The sequence below is a fragment of the Aspergillus saccharolyticus genome (assembly GCF_003184585.1).
Source record: "Aspergillus saccharolyticus JOP 1030-1 unplaced genomic scaffold BP01scaffold_86, whole genome shotgun sequence".
NCBI classification, from domain to species: Eukaryota; Fungi; Ascomycota; class Eurotiomycetes; order Eurotiales; family Aspergillaceae; genus Aspergillus; species Aspergillus saccharolyticus.
In genome coordinates this window covers 1,981-25,126 of record NW_020290696.1, presented here as the reverse complement: position 1 = coordinate 25,126, position 23,146 = coordinate 1,981, and the positions used below count along the sequence as shown (strand labels likewise).

The window sequence follows — 23,146 nt, the reverse complement described above, 5'->3', positions numbered from 1 at the left end:
GGTCAGCTCAGTGGCCTTCTCACCGGACGGCCGCACGCTGGGGTCGGGCTCGGCTGACGAGACCATCAAGCTCTGGGACACGGCCACAGGCGTCGAGCAGCGCACGCTGACCGGCCACTCCGGCACGGTCGAATCGGTGGTAAACCAATCCACTAACAATTATTCTATATCTATTGCAGATTCCTGGGTCTTTCTTCAAAATGAAAGGGTCCTGTGGCTTCCTACTGACTATCGTTCTCTTCGGTGTTGTGCTATTAAGGATACCACACTTGCCCTCGGATTAGCAAATGGGCGCGTTCCAATCCTACGATGTGATTTTTAACCAAAGGATATCTTCGTACAGTACTTTCCTCCAGTGTCTTATTTTCTAATCTCTTTATAAAAGAAGGGCTGGGATGTGCAACAACTTTATACTATTATTTGGTACGACCGTCCCGTGATTTCTAGATTATTTGTATCAAAGGCCAGTTTGGCACTTAAACAAGTCTAGATGTTTCCATAAATTACCGTACATAGTACATGTCATCACAGTATACTGTAACCTTGCGGAGCATTGTTGTTCCAGCCGGCTTCCGAGTTAGGTTTAGCGTTGTTTCATCTTGGGGTTGCTGAAACAATCGAAGAGTGTAGGTGGTGACACCGGTATCCGGAAGAACTGTATCCCTCGACTCCATTCGCTTGCACTGGACGGGCACTATTAAGTTAGGTAAGGAGCATACCTTTAAGCGCAGCCTACCGTATTCATACTTTTGGGTAGCAATGATCGGAAATTGCCTACTCCATAATGTTCAGGCATACACCGATGATATGAAGGTTTTGGGTTTAATTGCCGAACCAATTCCTCTAAGATAGAACACAGTACTATATTGAAGGGCTTTTTATGCGATCTACGTAGTGGAAAGCCTGCATCAGCTTTACTTGAGGTAAATGTCCATCTCAGACGAAAGAAAGGAAATTAAAGGATTGCTTTACATCTTACAGCATAAGTTCCTCAGATGTGCACCTGAATCTCAATTACTACAGTCTTGTCTTGAACTATGACTCTCGCCACAAATCTCTTCAACTCATAGAGTGAATCAAGTTAATTGAATAGGTGTATTAGTTAAGCAAGTCACTTTTTCCTTCTGCGGGGACTTTTTATCAATGAAAACTAAGGTCACTTGTCATTGAGTCCTCCGGGCTCTTGCACCGGATACCGTTGTGTTCAGCTCATCGTAGCTTATACCGAAGAACCCTGCATAGTGTTTGTTAGACTTCTGAATATGATGCGAGTATTTTTGGCCTCCATTCTCTAAGGCTATCAAGGCAGCCCTGATACCGTCCAACCCTCTTCGACATTCCTCGAACGCAGGAATCAACTCTTGCAGTGTGGTTTCAACATCGGCAGCTGCCGGGTTTTTATACATTTGAATCAACTGTTCTACCGCTGCAAATCCAATGTGAAAATGGGCAAGAGAACTGTGAATGCTGTTTGCACTTAGAGCAAGCGATTCGGTCACTGGAAGTACAGCGCCTTCATGCAGTTCTACAGCCGATTTTCGTGATTGACGAAGCCATTCATTCTCAGCCTTCAGGTAAGAGGCATCAAAAATAGCTCTCTGATATTCCTCAGTCTCCGTCAGACGTTTGATTTTTGTTTGTTGAAGATTAGACGGCAGCACATCTACCGCAGAGCTTCGACCTCCTTGCAGTGTCAAGAAACATTCAAACGAACTTGGTGTACAGGGACGGCTCGGAGAGGGGGATCTTGAAGGGCGAGAATAAAGAGAAGGGCTGCAGTTTCTAGAGTTCTGGGAAGACTTCATTGTTCCTCGAAGAGGTAGCCTGGCTAGATTGGCTTAGATCTTGACTTCTAGCAGGGACTGCTGCATGATCAACCGGGAAAGCGTTCTTGAAATATGCTTATATTGACTGTAGCAAGACTGTAAGATTGCGCTGTACTGAAGTTAGGTGGTGTTGATTCATATAGATCAACAGTTCATTGTAAAGTAGTCTAGAGGCCACCGTATAAATAGATGCCAACGACAGCGTTTCTGCGTGAAAGTATTGCCTTCGTCCATCCTTATTCCCTGGGTCACAAAGCGTACAATGGATACCGAGACGGAGTTCGACACGTCAATGTCTACTACTACTGATGTAAGTCAATTCATATCAAGCAGTTCCCAGAGTTTCTAAAGACAATAGGGTGCATGCGATCTTTGTGGCTGCTTGAAAGATGTAACCACTTCACCACCGATTCCCAATTCAGTCCACGAGTTCAGACTGGCCACGCAGGCTATACAGCAACTCTGTCAACACGTAACGCAAATGACATCGTCTATGGATCGGGGTCCAGTGTCAACAAGCTTTGACAGAGAGGGCGACAAAGCCAAACTCAGGGCTCTGGAGAGAGATTGTGAGACTTTACGGGCACGGATAACGCACCTGGAAAATGCCGTAGAGGTCAAAAGAATTCTTCTCAATAGCACCCGAGACCTCTTCGATAAACTTTCGGTTATGTCCGACATACATTATCAGAACAATCATCTAAATGCACAGCGAACTGAGCAAGGTCCGTTTGAGAAATAAGAACTCTTGATCAACGTGTCTACCCTGATGTTTTGTCCCCGAATGAAGCTGCAGCAAGTTCCAGTGTGAAATACTGCATATTCTAGAAATGTTCGATTCTGATTTTACCTAATATGAGCGAAGTAGCTAAAGCTGAATCCTGTCAGCCAATATTCAATCTCTGTTTGTGGTAAAAGGCACAACTAGTATTAATCGCTAAGTTCTGTATACTCATTAATATGACAATTTGTATAGATCGGAAAAGTTGAGCTAGTGCTGTTGGATGTTGCTGATCAGGCATGGTCGAATCTGTAAGCAAGCAACCGCATGCTAATAACCACCACCACAGCATATAAAAGCAGACGCGATGGTAGGAGTCAGGATCAGGTCCATTACGCTCTTTAGATCAAGATGACTAATCGCCAGAGCTCTAAATGGCTACATCTGGCAGAGCAGGCGGAAGGATTGTATATTCACAACACAAGACGCTTACACCACATCTCACAACAGCTTGCTTCTCCCCAGACTCAATTACCGTCAATGATAGTTTTTCTAGGCAATAAACACAAAGATACTGCCCTGCGTGCCTTGTTTCCTGATAATACAATCTTGTCCAGACAACCATACCTTCAATTAGATGTAGATAGCCGAACTACATTCGCTGAGCATCCAATGCTCTTCTCTCATTTTGATTTGAATCTCGAGCTTCGAAATGTGAGATGTGACTTTGATAATTGTGAGAATATACAATTTTCACCACACATTGTCGGTCGCTATAGAGGCTTTGATATCCTTCTAAATCGGACCATCTTCTTATTCACAGATGTGATCTGTATCTTTGCTGATGACATTGGTGGCCTTGACGCTGTACGAGCGTTGCTGACAAGGTGGGCATTGGTGGGCCGCAATGCGTCGAGTTTAGACTACCGTCCACGTATTTTGATTGTCTTGGAACCAGAAACTGGGAGTATAACCCATGAGCTCCTGGATGAAAGTGATTTTCTCTTCTCCTTGATGCAAGACCGCAATATTAGTGAGGTTTTTGCGACACCTGTTTTTCATCGCCTATCGGGAAAACCGCTATCAAATGTTTCACAACATTGTTCCTTGAAAGATGATTTATTTAAATTGACCGATTTTAGTCGCCGAGATAGACGACAAGATTGCTACCTTTTTTCTACAACGCACATGGCCACTTTCTTTGAGTTATCTCTACACCATACCAGTCAGGCACCACAGGTTCCTCTAGATTTTATTCGGATTGACAAGGGCAGACCTGAAATAAGTCAGTCTCATAGCTATCATCTACGCAACTTTCTAGTTCTCACGAAGAAAAGAGGGTGGACTACCGAAGCTCAAGCAGCTATCATTGCGTCTGCACTTTTAGTCGATGCTTATCCTCCTGGGTCGCACAGTAAGTGAAGGAAGTGCTGAGCACCTGAGACAAGACTAAACTCAGTAGACTTCAGTCCGGCAGCAGTGTTCGATACTTTATATCGCAGGGCATGTCAGGAGGCTCTGATCTCAGCAGAGATTTCTGCAAGCTGTCAGGCAATTGAATATCAACTTTCACGATTTCATAAAAAACTTCTCTATGGACAAGGCCCTCCGCGTCGAATTCATCGAGCGAACTTGGCAAATAGGAAGGAGCTTTTGCAGGACCTAGAGAGCAGCCACACCTGTTTGGCGTGTCTGATGCGTCCACCGCAGCATGTACTGCCATGCGGACATGCATTTTGTGATATTTGTGCGGCATGGTATGGCTGTCCCGTCCAAGGAGCAGAGTATGAATTTATGATTAGCCACTGTGTTCTCTGTCAGACACCTGGACACAGCCTGGTTAGAATCATGCCTCCCACCGCGTCTGTTCGAGCGTTAACCATTGACGGAGGAGGTGTACGGGGGATCATACCGCTGCGTTTTTTAGCTAAAATGCAGGACATTCTGGGCTCTGCATGCCCTGTGCAAGACCTGTTTGATGTTGCTTTCGGAACGAGTGCTGGTAAATATCCGAGTATCCCTAGCTCTTACTAGCTGACTAGTGTGATTAGGCGGTCTTGTCGTACTGAAAGTATTTTATCAACGACGACCCGTGAGTGAGTGTGAGGAGAAATTAAACAATCTTATGGTTCAGTTCTTCGCGAACCATCCTCCTCCTCGGACCATATGGAGCAAGCTCATACGGTCCATTCGTTGTTGGTGGTTAGATGGTTGGTATGACGCGGATTTCTGGAATGAGCTTTTGCGGGAAGAGTTCGGGAGCGACAACTGCTTGTTTGACGCGCAGCCAGTTTCGGGAATCAAACTAGCTGTGACCACTGTAGCGGAGCGCCCGATGTTGCTGACTAATTATCGACGTGTGACGGAGAACTCCCTTGAGAGCGGTAAGTTGACGATGTGGGTGAATAAGAGCTCATTGCTAATAAATCGTCGGGAGGCCATTATCATGTCTATGAGGCGCCAGACAGGAAATCTGAGCCGCGATTATGGCAATGGTAAGTCTAGATCCCTCCAGCATCCATCTCTTGCAGAATTTGACTTTTGACCACAGCGCAAGGGCGACCAGTGCTGCGCCAATGTAAGTCTCTCATTCAGCCATGACTAGGTACAGCTAATCAAAGCCAGATTTTTCCCGCCCATCTCCATTCCGGGAGTCGGGATTTGCGAGGACGGAGGACTCAAGCACAACAATCCGGCCTTGATTTGCCGGGCTGAGACGCAGCTCATGTGGACAACTAGCCCAGTTCCTGGCACATTGGTGTCGCTTGGCACGGGTAAGACTGCGGGTCAGCTGCGCCGCTCACGACCACGCGGGTTTGCCTTTCGCCTCTACGACTCCTTTTTAGCATCGATGGACGCAGAACAGGCGTGGGATGATCTACTCGGCCAATTAGATCAATTGGACAGGCGCAATTACTACCGATTGAATGTGACATTTCCCAATCGAGAGCCTCTGCTGAACGCGGTTACTCAAGTAGAATGGATGCAAAGACTGGCAGATGATTCAGCGAAAGTTCATGTACCGAACGTGTTATCCTCTCTACTGATTGCCTGTCTGTTCTTTGAGCTATCTTCGCCACCTCAATTAGTGGATGGGCGTTATCATTGCCATGGGGTCATTAGATGCCGACTGCGGGGTAAACAGTGGATAGAAACTTTCGGCCGATTGCATCCAGAGGCCTCCGCATATCTTCTTGGCAAATCACAGCTCGACGCCTCGCCATTCAATGACGCGATCTGTACCAGCTGTGCCAGATATTGTGTGCCGATTAGATTTATACTTAACAGTTTAGATAGTACTATTGTCCTTTCTCTTGATCTCGGTGAAAATCAAGTGCGACATTTTGGCGGTTCGCCCTTGTCTTTGCGCCACATTGTCCAACGTCTGGGTCTTGATCTGATTGGATGTTCGAGGTTGGCAAAGTTTCCCGCGCGCAGCGAATGTAGAGCATGTGATTTGCGAATTCATAGGAAAGCTGCGCCAGGCTCGCAACGGTCTAGCTACAAGAAGCGAGTCCGGTTTATTTAGTCATTAGCACCAGGACGCAAACTTTCGTGTTCCATGACTTGATAACTTGAGTTATGTAAAATGTGACCTTAGTAAAAATCACCATTTTTAAACTTCAATATAACATCTAATGATATTAGTATGGGGAAATTCTTGATGTCCTATCCCCTACATCGAGAAGCCTGATTTCCCTGACGCCCAATCCTCCTAGGCCCTTGATCGAAAAGGCTTCAATTGGTATGTAAATCCGAGGTCCCTGTACTATTTCCCGAGACGCTAGCCATTATTTCGGACAATTCGTTTTGCAAACCCTGGCAAGCCACTTTCAGGGCTGTTGCTCGTTGGCTTATCTTAATCTCAGCTTGCTGTACCGATCTATGCCTGGCTTCGAGTTGCAGGAAGACCGGGACAGGACCTTGCAAATTGTGCCGTCCACCAGATAACATCTCGTTGAGCCGCTTGAATTGCTCTCGCAGCTGTGCCAGCTCAGAAACTACTTGCCCGTACTCGTGACATTTCATTGAATAGCTTTGATGGCATTTCACCAATTGCCCGTGGCTGCTTTCGAGCTGGGCCTGGAGGAGGTGAACACGATTGCGAAGATGCTGGCTTTCCGCCCAATAAGCATACAGTTGCTCTGTAAGATGTGCATTGTTGGCATCTTGTATCTGGGGCTTTGCTGCACAACTTATGCTTGACAACTAGTTCACTGTTAACGTGACGACATAAAACGTATATGGCACCTTACCATTTCGTGTCTCCTTGAATCCATGTCCTAAATCATAGATAATGTAAATTGCGTTTACAATTCATGAAAGCTCTGGTCTGCTCACGGTAGATATTGTGTGATATATACCCAACCAAGTTGCCCCTCCTCCGCTTCCTATCAATCTTTCTTTCCTTGCCCCCGATTTTTGCCTTTCCCAGCATCTCGGCAAAAGATTGGTTACTAAATCTGGACCACTCCGAATCTAGTGTTTCTTTAGAGCACTATCGCAAGTTTGAGAGGCATGTTCTACCTGCCGTAAAAAGTGGGGATGAAGCCCAGAGGCAAGAGCGATGGATGTGATGAACCGGGCTGTTGGGACTTACTTGACCGGGATGATTCATGTGCTATGTGACTTGGTGTGTGCCCCTAGTCAGCGGCCCCTGTCCATTTGATTCTTTGTCTCGACCATTGAGCTTTTGTTCCTATCAAGACCATTGTTGGGCTAATCTCAGAAGCAAAATATTAGGGGTCGTGTTTCGCCCGCTGAGATGTAGGTCACGCCGTCCATACTCTTCTACGATGCAAGCCGAACTCAAGCAGAGCATTGAGGACAAAACGGTCAGTCTATGCTGCTGTAATGCTTGTGTCTTAGTACTAATGTTTGCCAGAGGGCACTGAGCCGTGCTCTGGATGAACTACAAGAGAGCAAAGGGACACGAGAAAATGTGACGAAAGCTTTGGTAAGAGCCACAAGTTCCCGCAATTGATGTTGTACTGAGACGCTCGTGATCGGAAGCTTGAGTTGATCAAGGTGGTCTGTCCTGTGCCACAGCAATCAGAGTCTGGCAAGCAAAGTCCAACACCACTGCGGCAGATTGTACGGTACATTGCAAGCCTACTACAGCCCACCCATGATGATCAGCAGGCATTCTACCATGCGACCCCGGAATATCAAATTACTAGAATCTCTCTATCGCAGTCACCCGTCACTTCGAACGAATGTATTATCCACGAAACAGCAGTTGACCTTGTCGATTCTTCGGTCCAAGCGGGAAATATACAGCCCAGTCCTCTTGAAACAGGCCTAATGGATGTTGTGATTTCTGAGGAAGACCTTGCGGCAATCTTTGCGACAGAACTTCTGCCAGATCATATGCCAGGTGATGATATGTCTCCCCCTCTTCACGGATTTGGGGATCAGTATGGGGAGAGTTTGGAAACTCTATTGGCTATGGTTCCCAACATTGAAAATTCGACAACCCATAAGACGGTTCGTGACTCACCTGCAACAACTGATGATGCTCTATTTGTGCCTCAGTCAAACGCTGCAATGGATTTCTACACACAGCCGCAAGTGTCTCCCGAAATTGATATTTGGAAGGACTTGATGGCCGAGCCAAATTCAATACTGAATTGTCGTGAGACTCAAGAAAGACATAGAACACCATTTGGCGATGAGTCCCGCGTCTCTACACCTCCCTATGCGTCATTGTCACCACACAGTTTCGTCCTCAATCCTACTACTTTGAGTGACATATTTTCTCTTGATCATTCTGTTTCTAGCCCTCCTACGTCGGCTACGTTGGCAAGAAATCTAGAAGACTTTGCTTTGGACCTAGAGAAAGCGGGTCTCGACTGTCAGTCGATAGAAACGATCTGTCCGTCTTCCCGGTTCCAATGCTCGTGGGCGAGTTATGATGGGCGCTTTGTCCAACGCTTGCTAAAAGAACTCACGACTAGTGACCAAGCAGCCGGAGCAGCCACTTTGGAATATTTTGCACGCAAGCTCACTGCGGTCAACACTGCATCGGACACATGGATCGGTAGATTAACCGATCTTAAGGAGCTCCAACAGTGCCCACAACGTCTCTTGTTGATGAGTGGAGAAGACGAAGATTGCTCCCTTGTTGAAATACAGCAAATGTATGGCAAGATAATTCATTATCTGTGCCGAGAAAGTGTGCTTGCCAACGAGCATGATACCTGTACCCTATGTGCGCAGATCAGGATGCACATTACCCAGATCTTACAGCAGCAAGGACGAACGAATGCGGAGTGGGATTTTCAAAGTCAGGTAATCGAATCAGTGTGCGATACATCTGGGTTAATCTGGATCACCCGCCGGCGAGTGAGCTGGGCGAACGTCAAAGAGTCGGTGCCCCCTGGCTATCGTCTCGATCTTGCCCGCGAGGTTCTGCACGATTTTAAAGCAGCGCAGAGCACCAATGGATTACTTCGAGCGGGAATATTCGGGACGTTGCCTACAACTGAGGAAGACACCACAATGTCTGTTGAGACATTTTGGACGAACTTTGGGTTTCGCCATGGGTATGAATCCAGACTCTGGGATAGGATCCGCGATGTGGCAACACGTACAACTGAAAAGGACCACATGCCCATGGGCATTACGCGCGCGAGTGAACTGGTGCAGCTCGCTATTAATATCGGTTCTCCGGACGTTCTTATATCGTTGAAAGAGTGTATGCGGCAGATCCGGGGACAACTCATACACAAGGACACTAATCTTCCGGAGACCCCTTGGGGTACCTTTGATGCATATCGACTGCATCAAAGGAATCAAACATTATCTGCTATAGGGCTTCGTCTCAGTACTTGGAAGTTACAGCAGTTGAGAAAGGAACATTCTGGCAATCTAGAGAGTGTTGTGGACCTGATACTCGAAGGAAAGCCATCGTCCGTCCCAGTAAGCCGCGACGAGGTAATGGAGGCATTGAAAGGGAGAAAAAAAGCAAGCTACTGGAGTCACTTGGTTGACTATGTTGGGAATCATGATCCAAATATCCTGTGTCTTCTTCCACGTTTTGTCAGTATTGGGCCCCCCCGCTGGCATCGACGACTGAATGCCACCAGTTACAGAGATTTGTCAGTGCGTGAATGCAAAATTTTGGGTGAGATATACACTGATTTCCGATCACAAATTCTTCGTTCCGCCGACAAAAGCCTCTGCCAAGACCTTCTCTACATGAAAGACCCTGGAGGCCTATACCGCATCGAAGATCTAAGCTACGAATCCATCACACAACAGCAGCTGTCATCCGACTTTTACGTTGGAATCTTGCAAAAATTTCCCATCCCTGAATCATAAACGACTTAGCAACTTATGCTGACACAGAACTGCCCCATTCCTCTATTTGAGACTGGGTCAAAAGGGAAGCCTTTGTTCTGGTATTCCTGAAGTGCGCAGAGTAGACTCAGGACTATGCAGACATTGTATATATTGAATACTACTTTGTCAATACGCAAAATGTTTTAATCTGAGCTTGGAAATAAACCTCTTCTTTTACTCGAATAACACCGATCCAGGGGAGGCACAAATTTGCCGTCTGTTTGATAAGACATCGATTTTGAGATGCTCGTCATTAAACTCCGTATTGGCAGCTACTCGTCCTAAGTATGCTCAAGTCGCAGACCCTTAGGTTATGATAACATAGATTAGTTTTATCAAAGTTATATTACGGGAGCACACTTTGCAGGAATTAAAAAACTGTATTTGTTCTTCTATCTTACTCGACCAGCAAGAAGAGGATCAAAATATTCCTTTGTACTACGAAAGCTTATAGCTGAGTCGTATAATACATATAAGCAATTGGTCAATAAGACTCCTCTACTTCATTACATAACTTATAAAATCTCAAGTCTCGTATTTTGGCACGATTAACAACAAGTTGTTTGCAAATATGTCAATAATCACTTGTTCTCATCCGGTGCCTGATATAACAGGAGTTGTTGACAATATCTGCACGCTGTGCGATTCGGTAGGTGTGCTTGACAAATGCATTCCATGGATGATCAAAGAGGATTACTCGCTGGACATATTTTACTTGGTGTCTCTTTTTCGTGATATACTCCAGGTTAGCTGATTCAACCCACTTTACAAACTCGAAAACTTATTTTCGATCAGGAGCCGTCTTTGTCACCAGCCATTCTTCAGGTCGAAGGAGATATATATGAGATTCAAACGTCTCAGTGGTTGTTTTGTCTACAGCGGTCTGCACAGGGAGGTGCAGTCTGGTCTGACGGTGTAAGGCACCTTGAAATTGAAGAATTCAGTGTTGTTCACTGCGGTAACGGGACACTTGATGCTACAAGTGGGGGTGGAGGCCTATATTTGATATTGTGGTGATGCATAAATATCAAGCCTTGCCTATTTCACTTTGCACTACAAACAAAACGACAATTATGCTCATTTGAGTGCAAATGAGTGAAAACATGTTTTAGAAGGAGGTAGCTGGCAATGAATGCATGGTTTCATCTATGCTCTCCTAATATTTTGGTGGGTGTCAACACGAGTATAGTCCTATATTGCCATCAACCTTTTCAGTTACACCACTTCTGCATTCTCTGTAAGCCCATAGACTACCCTTTCAATTAAGAAGTGACTTCTACTGGCTGTACCCTCGCCTTGGGATAAATCTTGACGGAATGTGAACAAAGAGATTTATTATTTGATTGATAAAGCCGCCTAGAATCCAAACACGTGGTCTCGGGAAACATTTGAGGGAATCCTATGGCTAAGTAGATTTCAGAGTGTCCTAAGACGTATTAGAAGGCCAATAGGAAAAGAAAAGCATCCCCGAAAATATCGCGAAGACCATTCTCAGGAGATTTCCAGAGAACCATAATTATAAAACCTAGCGACACAGTTTGAGTACTGTACCTTTTACAACTGTTGTATACTTGCAAGTCTCGAAACTAGCTCTCAGACCACTTTTAGTAGAGTGGGTGATTTAGTACATTCTAGATAAGTTTTCACACTGCATGTAAGTTATAGGTTATAGGAGCACAGCACTGCGTGAATAACGAGGGATAACAAGCCTATCTTACAGGAGAAAATGGCAGGCAAAACAAATGGAAGTAACTTCTATATCAAGTACAGTACGGTACTCTCAAATGATACATCTAGTTTTTTGTGAGATAGCATCAACCTAGCCGTTATACCCTAAGTCGCTTCCGACATCAAAGTCCAAATACTAGCTCAAATTGACTGGCTTTATAATCAATTTTTGACTGGAAGCATGTTCCTCGACCATATGTGAGATCCTCCATTCTAAGAGAGCCGTTTTGCATGTGAGTTGTCTGCTCAAATCTTGCTGACGTATGTTACGGAGATGCAGTGGTTTCACCCTCCCTAATTCCTGTTTTTAGCTTAGCCGCCAGGTGTTTAAAATACTATAAGTAGGATATCCCAGACCAAAGTCAGCTATGACGTGACCTGCATTGTAACTAGAAGGCCTAGTCCTAGACACAAAACCAATATCCGACTAAGATTAGGTCTTTCACTTGCGACGCTTGTCAACGTGTATGCCTGCGGTTGGGTAGGCTCGACTTTCGAAATAAACGAGGTATCGTAGGTGATTAAGCTTCCGGTTATCATGGGGAATGTGACAGTACCAGAAAAGATCTGCGATGTGTGATTCATAGTAAGTTATCAATCTTTCAATAAGAGTCTCTGTTCAGAAATCATGAATGAATTTCTTCGCTCGACATAGAGAACCGTATATATATATTTATTATTCAAACTAGTCACTTAGGTACACCTTGAAAGTACTCAGAACCCGGCTTTTATATACCATGGCTTTCACACTGTTTCTTACTATTGTGATATGCTACATAAATTTGGTTTCCTCCATGAATCCATCCAGCTCTCTCTAGTCCGAGGCAAAAGTTTTATCTCCCTCAAACGCAGTGTCTACCCCCACATGCAGCATAACGTCGTATGTACCACACAATATTGTTAATGCTTCATTAATTTATGAGGTATAACAATACCGGCAAGTGCGGGAATCATTCCCACTGGTGTTCAAAGCTATTGTGCTTGCGGTGCAGTCAATATGACATCAGTACTATCAGAGAGGCAGAGACCACATATCTTGGAGTGTGTTTTTGCCGCTCCCCAAGTACGCACCATCGAGTCAGTTGCTACTTTATCTACAATCCAGCCAGTCCTAGCCCGACTGCAAGCCCTACCTCCACAAGCAGCGATCTGGGAAAAACTACTTCTTTGACAGATATTTTATGTGCGACCAAGGCACCGTCAGCAAAAGACGCTTTGACCTGGGGATCAAAGTTCAGTTTATCGGCTGCCACATCTGCAACTTCGAACCATTTACAATTGGGAAGGGGCATTTTAGGTCTGCTATGGGTCAGAAAATCAGTCAGATCAAAAAACAGACTGTATCGGCGACCGGCGATTGCCAGGTTAGTTTCAGTAATGATGTCTGCAAAAAAGTCTACAGAAGTCTTCTTTTGGGACATCCGTCGTGCGCAAATGATGTGGGCAATGGGTGGAATTGGAATCAGTGAATGCGCTATATTCAGCCTTATGGGAGGTATAGGCGAAGATAAATCTTCGATATATGAGGATCTCCAGGCATCTCAATGGTGGGAGTAAGTAGATCCCTCTTGATATCTCGTATTTTTTGGACAAGCAAACACTAACTTTGCCGTGAGAAACACTACTGTAATGTTCAATTGCAGCTTGAATGTCAGCTATGATAAAATATACTCCAGCTCTTTGTTTACATAGAGTATATGATAGTTTCGGGTTTCATTATCTTAGATGTAAGCTATACCATCATGCAATTTTAGGTTCTTGAGAACTCACAATGACGCTATTTATCACATACTTTTCTAACTATTGGCTACTAATATTCTATTATCCTGTATAATTCCTGTAGTCATTCTGCCTGCTTAATTATGATATAAAAAATAACAATAAATCCCAGCCAAAGAACCACAATCTTCGAGGTTGACAAGGAGAATCTGGAATTCTTTATATAATATCCCTGGCTCCGTGAAGTCTGTACGGAGTTTTCACAGAGTAGAAAGCGACTCTTGGGTATTCTAATACCTAGAAAAAAGCATAAAGTTGTCAATAAACATAAAAAAGTGCCAATATCAATGAAAGAAAGGCCGGCCAGATATACCATGTTCAGAATATATAGATACATAGCTGACTGAGCTCAATATAACAAGGGATGTGTTTATTGTGCTTTGATCCGATTTGAGTATTATTGCAGGCATTTTGACTTATTGTTATATCAGAATTTAGATGACAAGGCTGTTTGTAATAAGTAGTATAAGATGACGGGAAATGTGGTTTATAATTTGAGCAAGTTCTATTTGCTCGAATGCACACTGTGTTACAGATATGTACTCTAGCTTAACCAGTAAGTGCTTTTTCTTATATAAGTATGGGTACCTGTATTATGCATCTCCTGCTGGTCAAGGCTTCGAACCTGCAGAAGAGGTGTGTTTTTGACTGATTATAACTGTTCCAAGTCAGTTACTGAAAGTCCCATACAGAGAAATAAGATTGGTATTCTGATTCAAAATGCCTACATCGTGGCGACTATGGGCAGAGCCAGAGCCTCTACGTCTAAAATTCAGGAATCTACATCAAAAAGAGCTTCGAACCTACTCAGGCAATTCTGCTTTGAAGAACAAAACCAGCCTGCACTCCACGGAAGGTAATTCTTCCAACATCCTTGGGTTGTCATCCAGGCGGCGATGGTTTATCAATGATATGAACATCGGAAATGGAAGAACAGATTATATGATCTGTATTTGGATAAGGGAAAATGAGCTTGATAAAGCTCATCGTCTCGGCGCAACAACAATCAAAACTAAGCGATACGGGACTACAAACAACTATCAAATGCAAATATGGCTTCCAGAGAATGAATTACCCCACTCAAAGACCGAGCTTTTCAAGGCAAGAAAGGAAAGGCTCCAATCCTTGAGAAGCCATGCCTAAGCTATCTATGTTATTGCTTTAAAATCAAATAGTCGATTGAGTGACGATAAACAAAAGTATAGGCTAGTTTATGTATTTAGGATTCAATAAATCTGTCCTTCTTTTTCCTTGGAAGTAGCAATACAATATTCAAGCTACGAAGCAGTTAACTCTTCTTGTTCATATTCAGCAGCGAAAAGACTCTCTGTCTTGTATCATATATTCTATTCCAGCTGACAGGAATAGCATTTTACCCTTTTTCTTCAATCTCTGTTAGTTGATTATCAGCCCAGGAAGCAATTTAAGGGCTATCTCTATAAGCCATTGACAAAATATCAATATGAAACTTTGTCACCTGACTGCGTCGGTGACTGTACGGTCCCCCGTACGGGGGCCTTCTTTCTCAGGATCCTCTTAGGGATTCTCTTACAACAATCAACTACTTCTCGATATATCTTGACGTCGTGTCTCCTTCCTGCGCCCGGTGTAGATGACAAACTTTGAAATTAGTACATATTTAAATACCCAGAAAACCCAAAAATTGCGAACGCAAGACTCTTCTTTATTTAATACAAAGAATACATCAATTGTTATCAATATCTCGGTCATATCATGAGCTGGAAAATATGTCTGAAGCGACTTTCTCTACAGTCTATGATTCCTCAAGACTGGTATAAATCAGAGAAAAACTATAGAAAAGAGTCAGAATCCCCTGTTAGATATGTGCAGATGTTGATTGATATGGAGAATATACCCCTTTTAGATAGTATTCTAGCTGCTGCATTCTGTTGGATTCTTCTAGCTGGGTATTTGGTTTTCCCAGGTACTTTCACATCACTACGAACATCTGCATCATTCAAAACGACAGCCGATGGCAATGCGATTGGACGAACAGCATACCATGCTGTTCAGAATGTCTCTCTCCTCAGTATTGCTTCAATATGCTGCTTCATAGGCCTTTCTGGAGCATGTTGGCTATACTACCGTAATCAGCACAATTATGTGTGGACTGCGCGCAAGATATTCCTGTATAGCTACTTTCTCTGGTTAGTAAGAGAAATAGCTGACGTTTGCTAACAGGCCCATCTTGATTAATTCGGCAACTGGCTTTTTTAATACGTTGATAAATGTTTATACAGCACAAGCCAAGACATGGTCAGTAATAGCTACTGTGACTGCCGCTATAACAGGATTTTTTGCGATTTTCTCCGGGGCTTTGTTTATCACCTACAATAACGTTCTACTAGCTCGACTTCAGAGAGTCTTCAATACAGAGATGGAAAAGTGATCCAAGGCCCCAGTAATGGGAATTGTGCAGCTAACTAAATTACACTGTGATCTGTTTTTGTGAATCACTTCCTACTTCTGAAAAGCAAGAGCGATCGAGTTTCGAAAGTCAAACATACCTCGAAATCAATTTTACAAAGGACCTTGTTTATCTGAATACCATCAATTTGCACTCTCTTACACTTTCTTACCGCTATTTCCACGAGCTAGACTATTATTTTGGTTGCTTTACTCTGCATCAAACATACGCAAATTGTGCACACTTGTTCTTCTGATCACTGGTATTACTAATTCTGTTACTGTTTAGAGAGACTCTCATCTAATTCACAATACTTTATACTTGGTAAAGGGAGCAAGCCGTTCGAGAATACATAGATCTTATTTTTAGGTTATTAGATATCAAGTAAAAGTCAATAATGAGATATTAAAAGTATCCTAGACTTATCAGAAACTATACTATCATTAGAAACCAAAGCCTTCTATCAATGAACTACATGTGTCATGCGGCCGTTCAATGTCAGTTTCTGATTTACATTCTCCGCGCTCTGACCCGTGTGGGCCAATGATGTCAGACATATCATATCGTATGGGAAGGTAGTAAAGGAAGGCAGCAATATAAATATGTACGCATCATCTGCTCCTATGCAAGCTCCAGTATTGCTCCATTTCCCTTAACTCCCAACTTTTCTAAGGATTGCCTTTGCCTGTGCAATCCCGTATTTACCCTTGTTTTTGGTATTGTGAATTATTCTTACTCTGCCCTTTACAGTAAATGATAGGAAGTGATACAAAGAATTCTTAAACAAGGAAGCAGAAAACAAGGAAGACCCAGATCTTCACAGAAAAGACAACAGACTGTTTATTTTTATAGATGCTATACACTTCTCTATGGCTCAAGTATTAATTATCAGTCTGCTTGTTTTCCTTGTTGATGCCCTGCTTGCGACCAATGTTCTTGCTGCTTTTCTCCACGGAAGTGACACAAATATCGAGGCCCAACTTGCGACCTCTGCTGGCTTGCTAACCAATATAATACCCTTGATCAGCGCTGCCACCTTCGGAGGGAAACTGCAAGCGACTACTGTCTCAGTTGCTTTGAGTACTACCACTAATCCTACTCCTTCTTACCACGTGAGCATTTCGCCCCACCGGGAGGATCACGTCAATTATTTTCAGGGCCACAGGCTACAAAAGCTAAGCCCTTCTTGTTTGTGCTTGGGTTATACTGGTAAGCAGTCCACCCGGACAATTAATAGATGGATATGTTGTCGCAAACCTTCCGCTACGCGGGGTCGAAAGACAAAACAGGGCTATAAGCCCTTCTAATGCTTGTAGTATCTGCAGAGGCATTTTAAGAATATTATTTTGCTTGGTTAGATACACCTCGGATTTTCTGATGGGTAGGTGGCTGATTTCAGCTCTACTTAACGTATGTCTGGCTCCGTCAAGGTCTTGACTTTTCTGGTACCAGCGGTGGTTTCCGTGACTTGTTAAGGATATCTGGACAGCTGCGATCTTAGTTAAGTAGCTTTTATGGCAACGAAAGCTTGGAGGGATCTTGCTACAGCTCTACGCACGCATGGTATCTAACGTCGACGTGGTCGTTGGCTGAGTGCGATATTGAGGCCCTCAGGTAGCCGGCTCGGTGACTGCACCCGCTGTTACAGTCTATCTTGACAGTTCGCTCATGTGTATTTATGCAGCAATAATCCTGGTTATCTGTATGCATACAATCCGATTTCTAGATTCTTGACAAACACTTGTGTTCTGTCGTCGTACGATGTAGAGGCGTACGAGATCTCTGTCCCTCTTGGTGGGTGGTTTTCTTAGACCTCGGATACCATTGATGACAAGTATTAGATTCTATCGTGGCGAATGACCAAGGTCAGCTGAAGTGTCAATGTTCATGGCGGTTTGAAAGTGATCCTTAATGATTGTTCGAGAGTGCTGAGACAGGTACCTGGATACGTCGAACATGCTGTATATATACACGTTTGTTTACTGTAATATATGTAGAATTTAAACTTGGAATAGATCTCTTATTTTACTCATTACATGAGATACATGACTCCTCTTGCAACCTGTTTCCAGCAGCAGAGAATCGAATTTCTTGCTGGGTCTGCAAATTATCACAGTACAGTGCTTTGCACAACTGCCATGCCTATGCCAGATTACAGTCGATAATTATGATGATGATTCATACGCTGACCCCTGACTCTAGGTGATATAGAGGTAACTACTATAGCTATCTCTAGTTATATCTTCTTACTGTCAACTGTTATTTTTCTGATAGATTTGAAGCCTTACCGAGGCCTGTATTAGTTTTTTTTTATCTAATTTTTTTATTCTACAGCCCCTCTTAGAGTGGCTCAATCTGACCATTAGTCAGTCTAGCTCCTCTGGCTTCCTCTTTCGGTAGTAGAAACTATTCTAATTAAGCTGATAAGAGATAACCGTCAGTACTTATAATAAAATGAACTCTGGCTGTGATAGTCGAACAGGCAGTTCAGTTATAATAAAAAAAAATCGTATTCTAATGTTGGGGAATTGATTTAGTCAAAGCGGTCGGGTTGAAAGGTAAAAGATTATAGATAGTTAGGGTACGTATACAGTCCTTCCGGAAACTGGTGTCATCGCATCCACTCTTTGATTGTTTATGGAGCCCTAACCTGAAACCACGCTAATCTAGTTTTAGAACGGAACAAGAAAATAGCTAGACCATGTATGTAACGCTAATTCCAGTCTTATATACTAGCTTATAATCTATTAGTATCTTCTTTTTAATACTCAAAAGAAATACGAGCCGAGACACGGTTTTCCCAACTTCCCCGCATTAGTGACGTTTGTATGTTTCTAGACCATCATCTTTTTTTTTTTCAAATGAAAATCAGTGATAAAGATGAGTTCAAACACTTATCAGCTTTTAACTTCCTATAATATGGTCTGCAGATAATTGTTCTATATCCAGCTATCGGGGCTCTCGCCAGTCCAGTAGCTGAGTTCACCTATCGACAGGCAATATCTTGTCCGTCTGGCCAAGCTGTAAAATGCTGTCTTCTTCTGATCCCAACGGATATCCTTAGGGCCCAACAATTTATTGGTGTTAGCTGTACGGTCTGTATATATATCTACAGTCTAGCTATTAGCACTAACTTTACTTAGTGGTTAGTACTTGCGGTACCCATACTGCGTGCCGTGAAACTGCATCGGTAGGTCTACAGTGATCTAGTCCTATGCTAGCCTTTGGTAACCTTGTAGGTCACGATGTTCTAGTCGCTTCTAGTATCGTTTGCCGGCCAGACTCTTGTCTTTTGGTCTGTCGAAGCTTATCGGAATTAAAGAGATAACTTACAGCCAGTCTGTCTACTTTATCTTTGAATAGACCTATGCCTATGTGAACCAACAATATAGAACTTGTGGCAGTGGTCCTATTAATACCAGAAACTTACCCAGTATATCTACTTGTGGTTCGCCCATGGCTCAAGCTGCATTAGGCGCGAGGGCCTCTTTGTCTTCTTGCATCGTCTTCATTCCTGTCTTGATAAATAGTTATGTCATCTCTAGGATCCGTGGTAATCCGCGAGTTGATGATAACAGTGATTACGAGGTTCTTCAGTACAATCCAATAATAATTTTATAGGTTTAAATAATACAACTTCTATGAAATAATATTCTCTTACAAAGCGACAGCATAGCTGCAGTGCTGAGCCTATTATAAAGAGCTCTCCATCTTCAGTAAGTTCCTAGCCAAGTATTTCTCCTCCATAATGTCAGTCAGCAGTTGACTTCCATTCCAGGTATCTCTTAATTCATTTCTGTTGATAGTTCATATTAGTATCGACGGGACAGTTTTTTAAAGCAGCGTTCAATCTCTGCAGATAATACAGTATACCAACAATTACATTACTACTTTTCCTTCGGGCTCAACAAAATCACCTACGGCAGACGAACTCAGCCTACTGACCCACCAGGATTTCCAGCAGATCCACTACCCCCGGTAGAAGACCCCTCACAGATAGTAAGAAATTTTACCACAAACTCAGCTTGTTAGTCTCTGTTAGTTTCGAAAGGCGAGTAAACATACTGATTCAGTCTTACAGCACGATGTATACGTACTGCATGTAGTGCTTACTAAAATAAGTCAGTAATAGCTCAATACACGGAATACATCTAGCTTACAGGGTGAGCAGCCGACACCCACTGTCAGCTGGGTCCCAAGGGCATTAGTTGGGACAAGAAGCGGGCAGCATTTAGCAGTATAGCCGGACGGACAAGAAACTGCTTGCCGCTGATATACCTCAGCAACTGGGCTTCCCACAGCTCCCAGCGCTGTAAATAGTAGAATAAAAGCTTTCGTAGACCACATCTTAATATCGGTTTATCAGGTTAGTTGAACTTTTATCAAGACAAGTGTTGCTTGCCTTAGCTTTATTATATAGAAGAACAGTGATCTAGAGCTAATTATAGAAGACGTCATAGTGCGGGGAACAGTAGATCGACAAGGTCTGGACCCGTATATAAAGCTGGATCTGAATATTTCGGCTCGGCCTAATCACCGCCACTCATGGTCCATTTTTCTGGGTAAAATACACGCGATATTCTTTTCCCGAAACGCGTTGAAAATAACAAGCTTGAGTGCTTTCGGGTAGATAAAACAGGTCTATACGGGTTGAAACATACACGGTGTAGCATTATTCCGGCTCCGTACCACACGTGGTTTACAGTCCTTCCGGATACAGTCCTTCCGGATACCGGAGTCACCAGCTACACTCTTTGATTGTTCCAGCAACCCTGACTTGAAACTGCGTTAAACCAAGTGTGGTACGGAGCCGGAATAATGCTACACCGTGTATGTTTCAACCCGTATAGACCTGTTTTATCTACCCGAAAGCACTTAGGCTTGTTATTTTCAACGCATTTCAGGAAAGAATATCGCGTGTATTTTACCCAGAAAAATGGACCATGAGTGGCGGTGATTAGGCCGAGCCGAAATATTCGGGTCCAGCTTTGTATACGGGTCCAGACCTAGTCGATCTACTGTTCCCCGCACTATGACGTCTTCTATAATTAGCTCTAGATCACTGTTCTTCTATATAAGTAGCTAAGACAAGCAAAATTGTCTTGATAAAAGTTCAACTCATTTGATAAACCGATATTAAGATGTGGTCTACGAAAGCTTTTATTCTACTATTTACAGCGCTGGGAGCTGTGGGAAGTCCAGTGGCTGAGGTACATCAGCGGCAAGCAGTTTCTTGTCCGTCCGGCTATACTGCCAAATGCTGCCCGCTTCTTGTCCCAACCAATATTCTTGGGACCCAGCTGACAGTAGGTGTTGGCTGCTCACCCTGTAAGCATGATAAGTTATACGCAGTAAGTTAGTACTGACTTATTCTAGTGGGCAGTGCTTGCAGTACTCATACAGCGTGCTGTAAATCTGAATCGGTAGGTTTACTTGCGTTTTTTACTAACAGAGACTAACAAGCCGAGTTTGTACTTAACTTCCTGGCCGTCTGCGAGGCGGCCTCTGAAGGAGGAGGAGGAGGAACTGGCGGTATCAATGGCGGCGGTGGTTGAGATATTTATCTTAGTATAGTAGCTATAGCTATGTTTTTTTTTTTGGTAGCAATAAATCGAAAAGTCCTGATAATTTCTAGTTAAATGATACCTACACTAGTGATATCATCTACCCAAAAAGCGGCAACTACTCTAGCCTTGTCCGTAAACAGCTTTAAAGAATTAGTTCATAAGCTGAATTAACCAGCTTGGTCAGTTCACTGTCTTGGAAATCGACTGAACTTGGATAGAACTCTTATCCAGTTCTGGAAATGACCAATAGTGTCCTGTAATACTGTAAGTCAAGTGTGAATTTTCGCTGAGTGATATTAACTAACTAAAGTCACGAAAATAATAACGCATTTTAATTAATGATTCACCCGGCACTGCCATTGATACCGCCAGCTAGTATATAAGACTGGAATTAGCGTTACATACATGGTCTAGCTATTTTCTTGTTCCGTTCTAAAACTAGATTAGCGTGGTTTCAGGTTAGGGCTCCATAAACAATCAAAGAGTGGATGCGATGACACCAGTTTCCGGAAGGACTGTAGTAGTACAGGGATTTTGAGTCCCATCAGAGGCCGGCAGCTGAGAGTTCATTTTGAACTATCTTATTTCAATATATCAGCCTCCGTTCAAGTCCCTCTACTCTAATACAGAGGTTTCCCGGATCTTGTACAGTCAGAATGTACAGTGCCTTCAATAGGTTAAGTACTGTGCATTTTATCTGCAATCAATGGAAGCATGCGACTCACTGGCGTGAACACCTGGCGTGAACAGAGATTTTCTTTTCAGTGCTGTCCTTATCGCAATCAACACTCTGACAAAGAAGCCCAAACACACTCTTTGACGCTGGAATATATATACAATGTCCAACTCCGCGAACTGTAAACGGGCTCTTGAACGTGCTAAATGTCGCGAAGCACTCTCCCAACATATTTGTGAGTGGCATGGAATTCAGTTCGGATGTAACTAAGATATGATAGACAAAAGACTATCTATGAATATTTTGCCCTCCGAAGTACGATTGCAACCTTTGCCGAGAGATGGCTATTCATGGCGTTATAAAGATGTCAAACACAACCTATTCGCAAAATCACTCAGCGAACTTTCGACGAATACCTATATTCAATTACAGAAAGCGCTTGAAAGAGGCGAAATCTGGGCTGTAGAAGCAGATCAGGAGTCTACCTTTATTTTTAGAGATGAAGTAGAAAAACTCAAGCAAGACCTACGTCTATCTCATATAAGGCAAGCTGATCTGGAGAAACACAATCTAGAGTTGCAGAAAGCGCTACACAACCTAGCGAAATCAGCTTCCGCTGCGAACACTGTTCTTCTTTGTTAATGGTCCCAAAGCGGGAACGCTAGCGGGAGGCCGTCTGTCAGGCTAGTAATTTTCATTTTACCAGCAGAAAATAATACGAAAAGCTTTTCTTTCCCAAAGGAGTACATACGCATGGTATGATGTTGAGTGAAAAATAAGTAATAATAGTTGACTGTGAAAATATGTACGTGTATTCAAAGCAAGAAAGGGTAATTGGCTGAAGACACCAAGTTTATGCGAACAGAAAACCAGTGCGAAAAAGGACGATTCATGTTTATAGAAAAATATAAGATCTGGAATTGCTATCAGTGCGCAGCGCCCTCTGCATATGTTTTTTGTTGTTTAATAACGGAATTGAGGTTCCTGACGCTGGTGAGTGTGTCTGCATGCGAAAGGCCCAGCACCTTCTCTCGGCCTTGTAATGCTCGTCGGTGCATGGCTTCTGCCTCTTCATAT

At 43.4% G+C, this 23,146-nt stretch overlaps 14 protein-coding genes across 14 annotated transcripts in view; 10 read left to right on the top strand and 4 right to left on the bottom strand.

Annotated features, from left to right (window-relative positions):
* Positions 1-565, top strand: part of BP01DRAFT_361557 (NACHT and WD repeat domain-containing protein) — a 5,403-nt gene extending 4,838 nt beyond the window's left edge. The window contains exons 4-5 of the mRNA XM_025576183.1: positions 7-423; positions 491-565. Of these exons, the coding sequence (XP_025426071.1) occupies positions 7-322 (316 nt within the window). The 3' untranslated portion in view covers positions 323-423; positions 491-565. The remainder of the gene's footprint in view (positions 1-6; positions 424-490) is intronic.
* Positions 566-1,077: 512 nt separating this feature from the next.
* BP01DRAFT_419674 (uncharacterized protein) lies at positions 1,078-2,059 on the bottom strand. Its single transcript, XM_025579418.1, has one exon. The coding sequence runs from the start codon at positions 1,803-1,805 to the stop codon at positions 1,164-1,166; it is 642 nt and encodes a 213-aa protein (XP_025426070.1). The 5' UTR covers positions 1,806-2,059; the 3' UTR covers positions 1,078-1,163.
* On the top strand, positions 1,903-2,903 carry BP01DRAFT_411658 (uncharacterized protein; the record flags this gene model as incomplete). The annotated part of the gene is made up of 5 exons (XM_025578928.1): positions 1,903-2,136; positions 2,185-2,551; positions 2,715-2,737; positions 2,803-2,858; positions 2,897-2,903. The coding sequence occupies exons 1-5, from the start codon at positions 2,089-2,091 to the stop codon at positions 2,901-2,903; spliced, it is 501 nt and encodes a 166-aa protein (XP_025426069.1). The 5' UTR covers positions 1,903-2,088.
* BP01DRAFT_233530 (uncharacterized protein) lies at positions 2,732-4,114 on the top strand. The gene is made up of 2 exons (XM_025571225.1): positions 2,732-2,737; positions 2,803-4,114. The coding sequence occupies exon 2, from the start codon at positions 2,959-2,961 to the stop codon at positions 3,967-3,969; it is 1,011 nt and encodes a 336-aa protein (XP_025426068.1). The 5' UTR covers positions 2,732-2,737; positions 2,803-2,958; the 3' UTR covers positions 3,970-4,114.
* On the top strand, positions 4,102-6,270 carry BP01DRAFT_234482 (patatin-like phospholipase family protein). Its single transcript, XM_025571226.1, has 6 exons — positions 4,102-4,216; positions 4,325-4,549; positions 4,599-4,931; positions 4,985-5,042; positions 5,105-5,125; positions 5,173-6,270. Exons 2-6 carry the CDS (start codon positions 4,342-4,344, stop codon positions 6,074-6,076), a joined length of 1,524 nt encoding a protein of 507 aa, XP_025426067.1. The 5' UTR covers positions 4,102-4,216; positions 4,325-4,341; the 3' UTR covers positions 6,077-6,270.
* On the bottom strand, positions 6,087-7,101 carry BP01DRAFT_330595 (uncharacterized protein). The gene is made up of 3 exons (XM_025573016.1): positions 6,889-7,101; positions 6,804-6,830; positions 6,087-6,756 (listed from the first exon to the last, which is right to left on the bottom strand). Exons 2-3 carry the CDS (start codon positions 6,825-6,827, stop codon positions 6,286-6,288), a joined length of 495 nt encoding a protein of 164 aa, XP_025426066.1. The 5' UTR covers positions 6,828-6,830; positions 6,889-7,101; the 3' UTR covers positions 6,087-6,285.
* Positions 6,962-10,027, top strand: BP01DRAFT_361553 (uncharacterized protein). The gene is made up of 4 exons (XM_025576182.1): positions 6,962-7,180; positions 7,291-7,382; positions 7,433-7,504; positions 7,561-10,027. The coding sequence occupies exons 2-4, from the start codon at positions 7,344-7,346 to the stop codon at positions 9,868-9,870; spliced, it is 2,421 nt and encodes an 806-aa protein (XP_025426065.1). The 5' UTR covers positions 6,962-7,180; positions 7,291-7,343; the 3' UTR covers positions 9,871-10,027.
* Positions 10,028-12,448: 2,421 nt separating this feature from the next.
* BP01DRAFT_233458 (uncharacterized protein) lies at positions 12,449-13,387 on the top strand. Its single transcript, XM_025571224.1, has 2 exons — positions 12,449-13,172; positions 13,236-13,387. Exons 1-2 carry the CDS (start codon positions 12,538-12,540, stop codon positions 13,309-13,311), a joined length of 711 nt encoding a protein of 236 aa, XP_025426064.1. The 5' UTR covers positions 12,449-12,537; the 3' UTR covers positions 13,312-13,387.
* Positions 13,388-15,174: 1,787 nt separating this feature from the next.
* On the top strand, positions 15,175-15,808 carry BP01DRAFT_309066 (uncharacterized protein; the record flags this gene model as incomplete). The annotated part of the gene is made up of 2 exons (XM_025572366.1): positions 15,175-15,548; positions 15,601-15,808. The coding sequence occupies 2 exons, from the start codon at positions 15,175-15,177 to the stop codon at positions 15,806-15,808; spliced, it is 582 nt and encodes a 193-aa protein (XP_025426063.1).
* Positions 15,809-16,471: 663 nt separating this feature from the next.
* BP01DRAFT_361549 (uncharacterized protein) lies at positions 16,472-17,557 on the top strand. The gene has a single exon (XM_025576181.1). It carries the CDS (start codon positions 16,696-16,698, stop codon positions 17,131-17,133), a length of 438 nt encoding a protein of 145 aa, XP_025426062.1. The 5' UTR covers positions 16,472-16,695; the 3' UTR covers positions 17,134-17,557.
* Positions 17,558-19,574: 2,017 nt separating this feature from the next.
* On the bottom strand, positions 19,575-20,238 carry BP01DRAFT_361548 (uncharacterized protein). The gene is made up of 3 exons (XM_025576180.1): positions 19,987-20,238; positions 19,892-19,938; positions 19,575-19,845 (listed from the first exon to the last, which is right to left on the bottom strand). Exons 1-3 carry the CDS (start codon positions 20,171-20,173, stop codon positions 19,759-19,761), a joined length of 321 nt encoding a protein of 106 aa, XP_025426061.1. The 5' UTR covers positions 20,174-20,238; the 3' UTR covers positions 19,575-19,758.
* Positions 20,239-20,943: 705 nt separating this feature from the next.
* BP01DRAFT_361547 (uncharacterized protein) lies at positions 20,944-21,454 on the top strand. The gene is made up of 3 exons (XM_025576179.1): positions 20,944-21,154; positions 21,203-21,249; positions 21,295-21,454. The coding sequence occupies exons 1-3, from the start codon at positions 20,968-20,970 to the stop codon at positions 21,379-21,381; spliced, it is 321 nt and encodes a 106-aa protein (XP_025426060.1). The 5' UTR covers positions 20,944-20,967; the 3' UTR covers positions 21,382-21,454.
* A 402-nt stretch (positions 21,455-21,856) lies between these two features.
* BP01DRAFT_361546 (uncharacterized protein) lies at positions 21,857-22,834 on the top strand. The gene is made up of 2 exons (XM_025576178.1): positions 21,857-22,060; positions 22,119-22,834. Exon 2 carries the CDS (start codon positions 22,343-22,345, stop codon positions 22,709-22,711), a length of 369 nt encoding a protein of 122 aa, XP_025426059.1. The 5' UTR covers positions 21,857-22,060; positions 22,119-22,342; the 3' UTR covers positions 22,712-22,834.
* BP01DRAFT_233230 (uncharacterized protein) overlaps positions 22,798-23,146 on the bottom strand; it is a 2,329-nt gene continuing 1,980 nt past the window's right edge. Inside the window, exons 2-3 of the mRNA XM_025571223.1 lie at positions 23,059-23,146; positions 22,798-22,983 (exon numbers count right to left, since the gene is read on the bottom strand). The exon at positions 23,059-23,146 is cut by the window's right edge and continues 25 nt beyond it. Coding sequence (XP_025426058.1) covers positions 22,885-22,983; positions 23,059-23,146 — 187 coding nt within the window. The 3' untranslated portion in view covers positions 22,798-22,884. The remainder of the gene's footprint in view (positions 22,984-23,058) is intronic.

What these genes read in the sequence shown, in the direction of transcription:
- BP01DRAFT_419674 (XM_025579418.1), bottom strand. Translation starts at nt 1,805, where the DNA reads ATGAAGTCTTCCCAGAACTCTAGAAACTGCAGCCCTTCTCTTTATTCT.
- BP01DRAFT_233530 (XM_025571225.1), top strand. Translation starts at nt 2,959, where the DNA reads ATGACTAATCGCCAGAGCTCTAAATGGCTACATCTGGCAGAGCAGGCG.
- BP01DRAFT_234482 (XM_025571226.1), top strand. Translation starts at nt 4,342, where the DNA reads ATGATTAGCCACTGTGTTCTCTGTCAGACACCTGGACACAGCCTGGTT. An exon ending in GAGCCGCGATTATGGCAATG is followed by an intron (nt 5,043 to 5,104) that starts GTAAGTCTAGAT and finishes CCACAGCGCAAG; the next exon opens with GGCGACCAGTGCTGCGCCAA. An exon ending in GCGACCAGTGCTGCGCCAAT is followed by an intron (nt 5,126 to 5,172) that starts GTAAGTCTCTCA and finishes AATCAAAGCCAG; the next exon opens with ATTTTTCCCGCCCATCTCCA.
- BP01DRAFT_330595 (XM_025573016.1), bottom strand. Translation starts at nt 6,827, where the DNA reads ATGGATTCAAGGAGACACGAAATG. An exon ending in ATTCAAGGAGACACGAAATG is followed by an intron (nt 6,757 to 6,803) that starts GTAAGGTGCCAT and finishes ACAGTGAACTAG; the next exon opens with TTGTCAAGCATAAGTTGTGC.
- BP01DRAFT_361553 (XM_025576182.1), top strand. Translation starts at nt 7,344, where the DNA reads ATGCAAGCCGAACTCAAGCAGAGCATTGAGGACAAAACG. An exon ending in AGAGCATTGAGGACAAAACG is followed by an intron (nt 7,383 to 7,432) that starts GTCAGTCTATGC and finishes AATGTTTGCCAG; the next exon opens with AGGGCACTGAGCCGTGCTCT. An exon ending in AAAATGTGACGAAAGCTTTG is followed by an intron (nt 7,505 to 7,560) that starts GTAAGAGCCACA and finishes CGTGATCGGAAG; the next exon opens with CTTGAGTTGATCAAGGTGGT.
- BP01DRAFT_233458 (XM_025571224.1), top strand. Translation starts at nt 12,538, where the DNA reads ATGAGGTATAACAATACCGGCAAGTGCGGGAATCATTCCCACTGGTGT. An exon ending in CAGGCATCTCAATGGTGGGA is followed by an intron (nt 13,173 to 13,235) that starts GTAAGTAGATCC and finishes CTTTGCCGTGAG; the next exon opens with AAACACTACTGTAATGTTCA.
- BP01DRAFT_361549 (XM_025576181.1), top strand. Translation starts at nt 16,696, where the DNA reads ATGGCTCAAGTATTAATTATCAGTCTGCTTGTTTTCCTTGTTGATGCC.
- BP01DRAFT_361548 (XM_025576180.1), bottom strand. Translation starts at nt 20,173, where the DNA reads ATGTGGTCTACGAAAGCTTTTATTCTACTATTTACAGCGCTGGGAGCT. An exon ending in GGGTGTCGGCTGCTCACCCT is followed by an intron (nt 19,939 to 19,986) that starts GTAAGCTAGATG and finishes GACTTATTTTAG; the next exon opens with TAAGCACTACATGCAGTACG. An exon ending in CGTGCTGTAAGACTGAATCA is followed by an intron (nt 19,846 to 19,891) that starts GTATGTTTACTC and finishes TAACAAGCTGAG; the next exon opens with TTTGTGGTAAAATTTCTTAC.
- BP01DRAFT_361547 (XM_025576179.1), top strand. Translation starts at nt 20,968, where the DNA reads ATGTGGTCTACGAAAGCTTTTATTCTACTATTTACAGCGCTGGGAGCT. An exon ending in AGGTGTTGGCTGCTCACCCT is followed by an intron (nt 21,155 to 21,202) that starts GTAAGCATGATA and finishes GACTTATTCTAG; the next exon opens with TGGGCAGTGCTTGCAGTACT. An exon ending in CGTGCTGTAAATCTGAATCG is followed by an intron (nt 21,250 to 21,294) that starts GTAGGTTTACTT and finishes TAACAAGCCGAG; the next exon opens with TTTGTACTTAACTTCCTGGC.
- BP01DRAFT_361546 (XM_025576178.1), top strand. Translation starts at nt 22,343, where the DNA reads ATGATAGACAAAAGACTATCTATGAATATTTTGCCCTCCGAAGTACGA.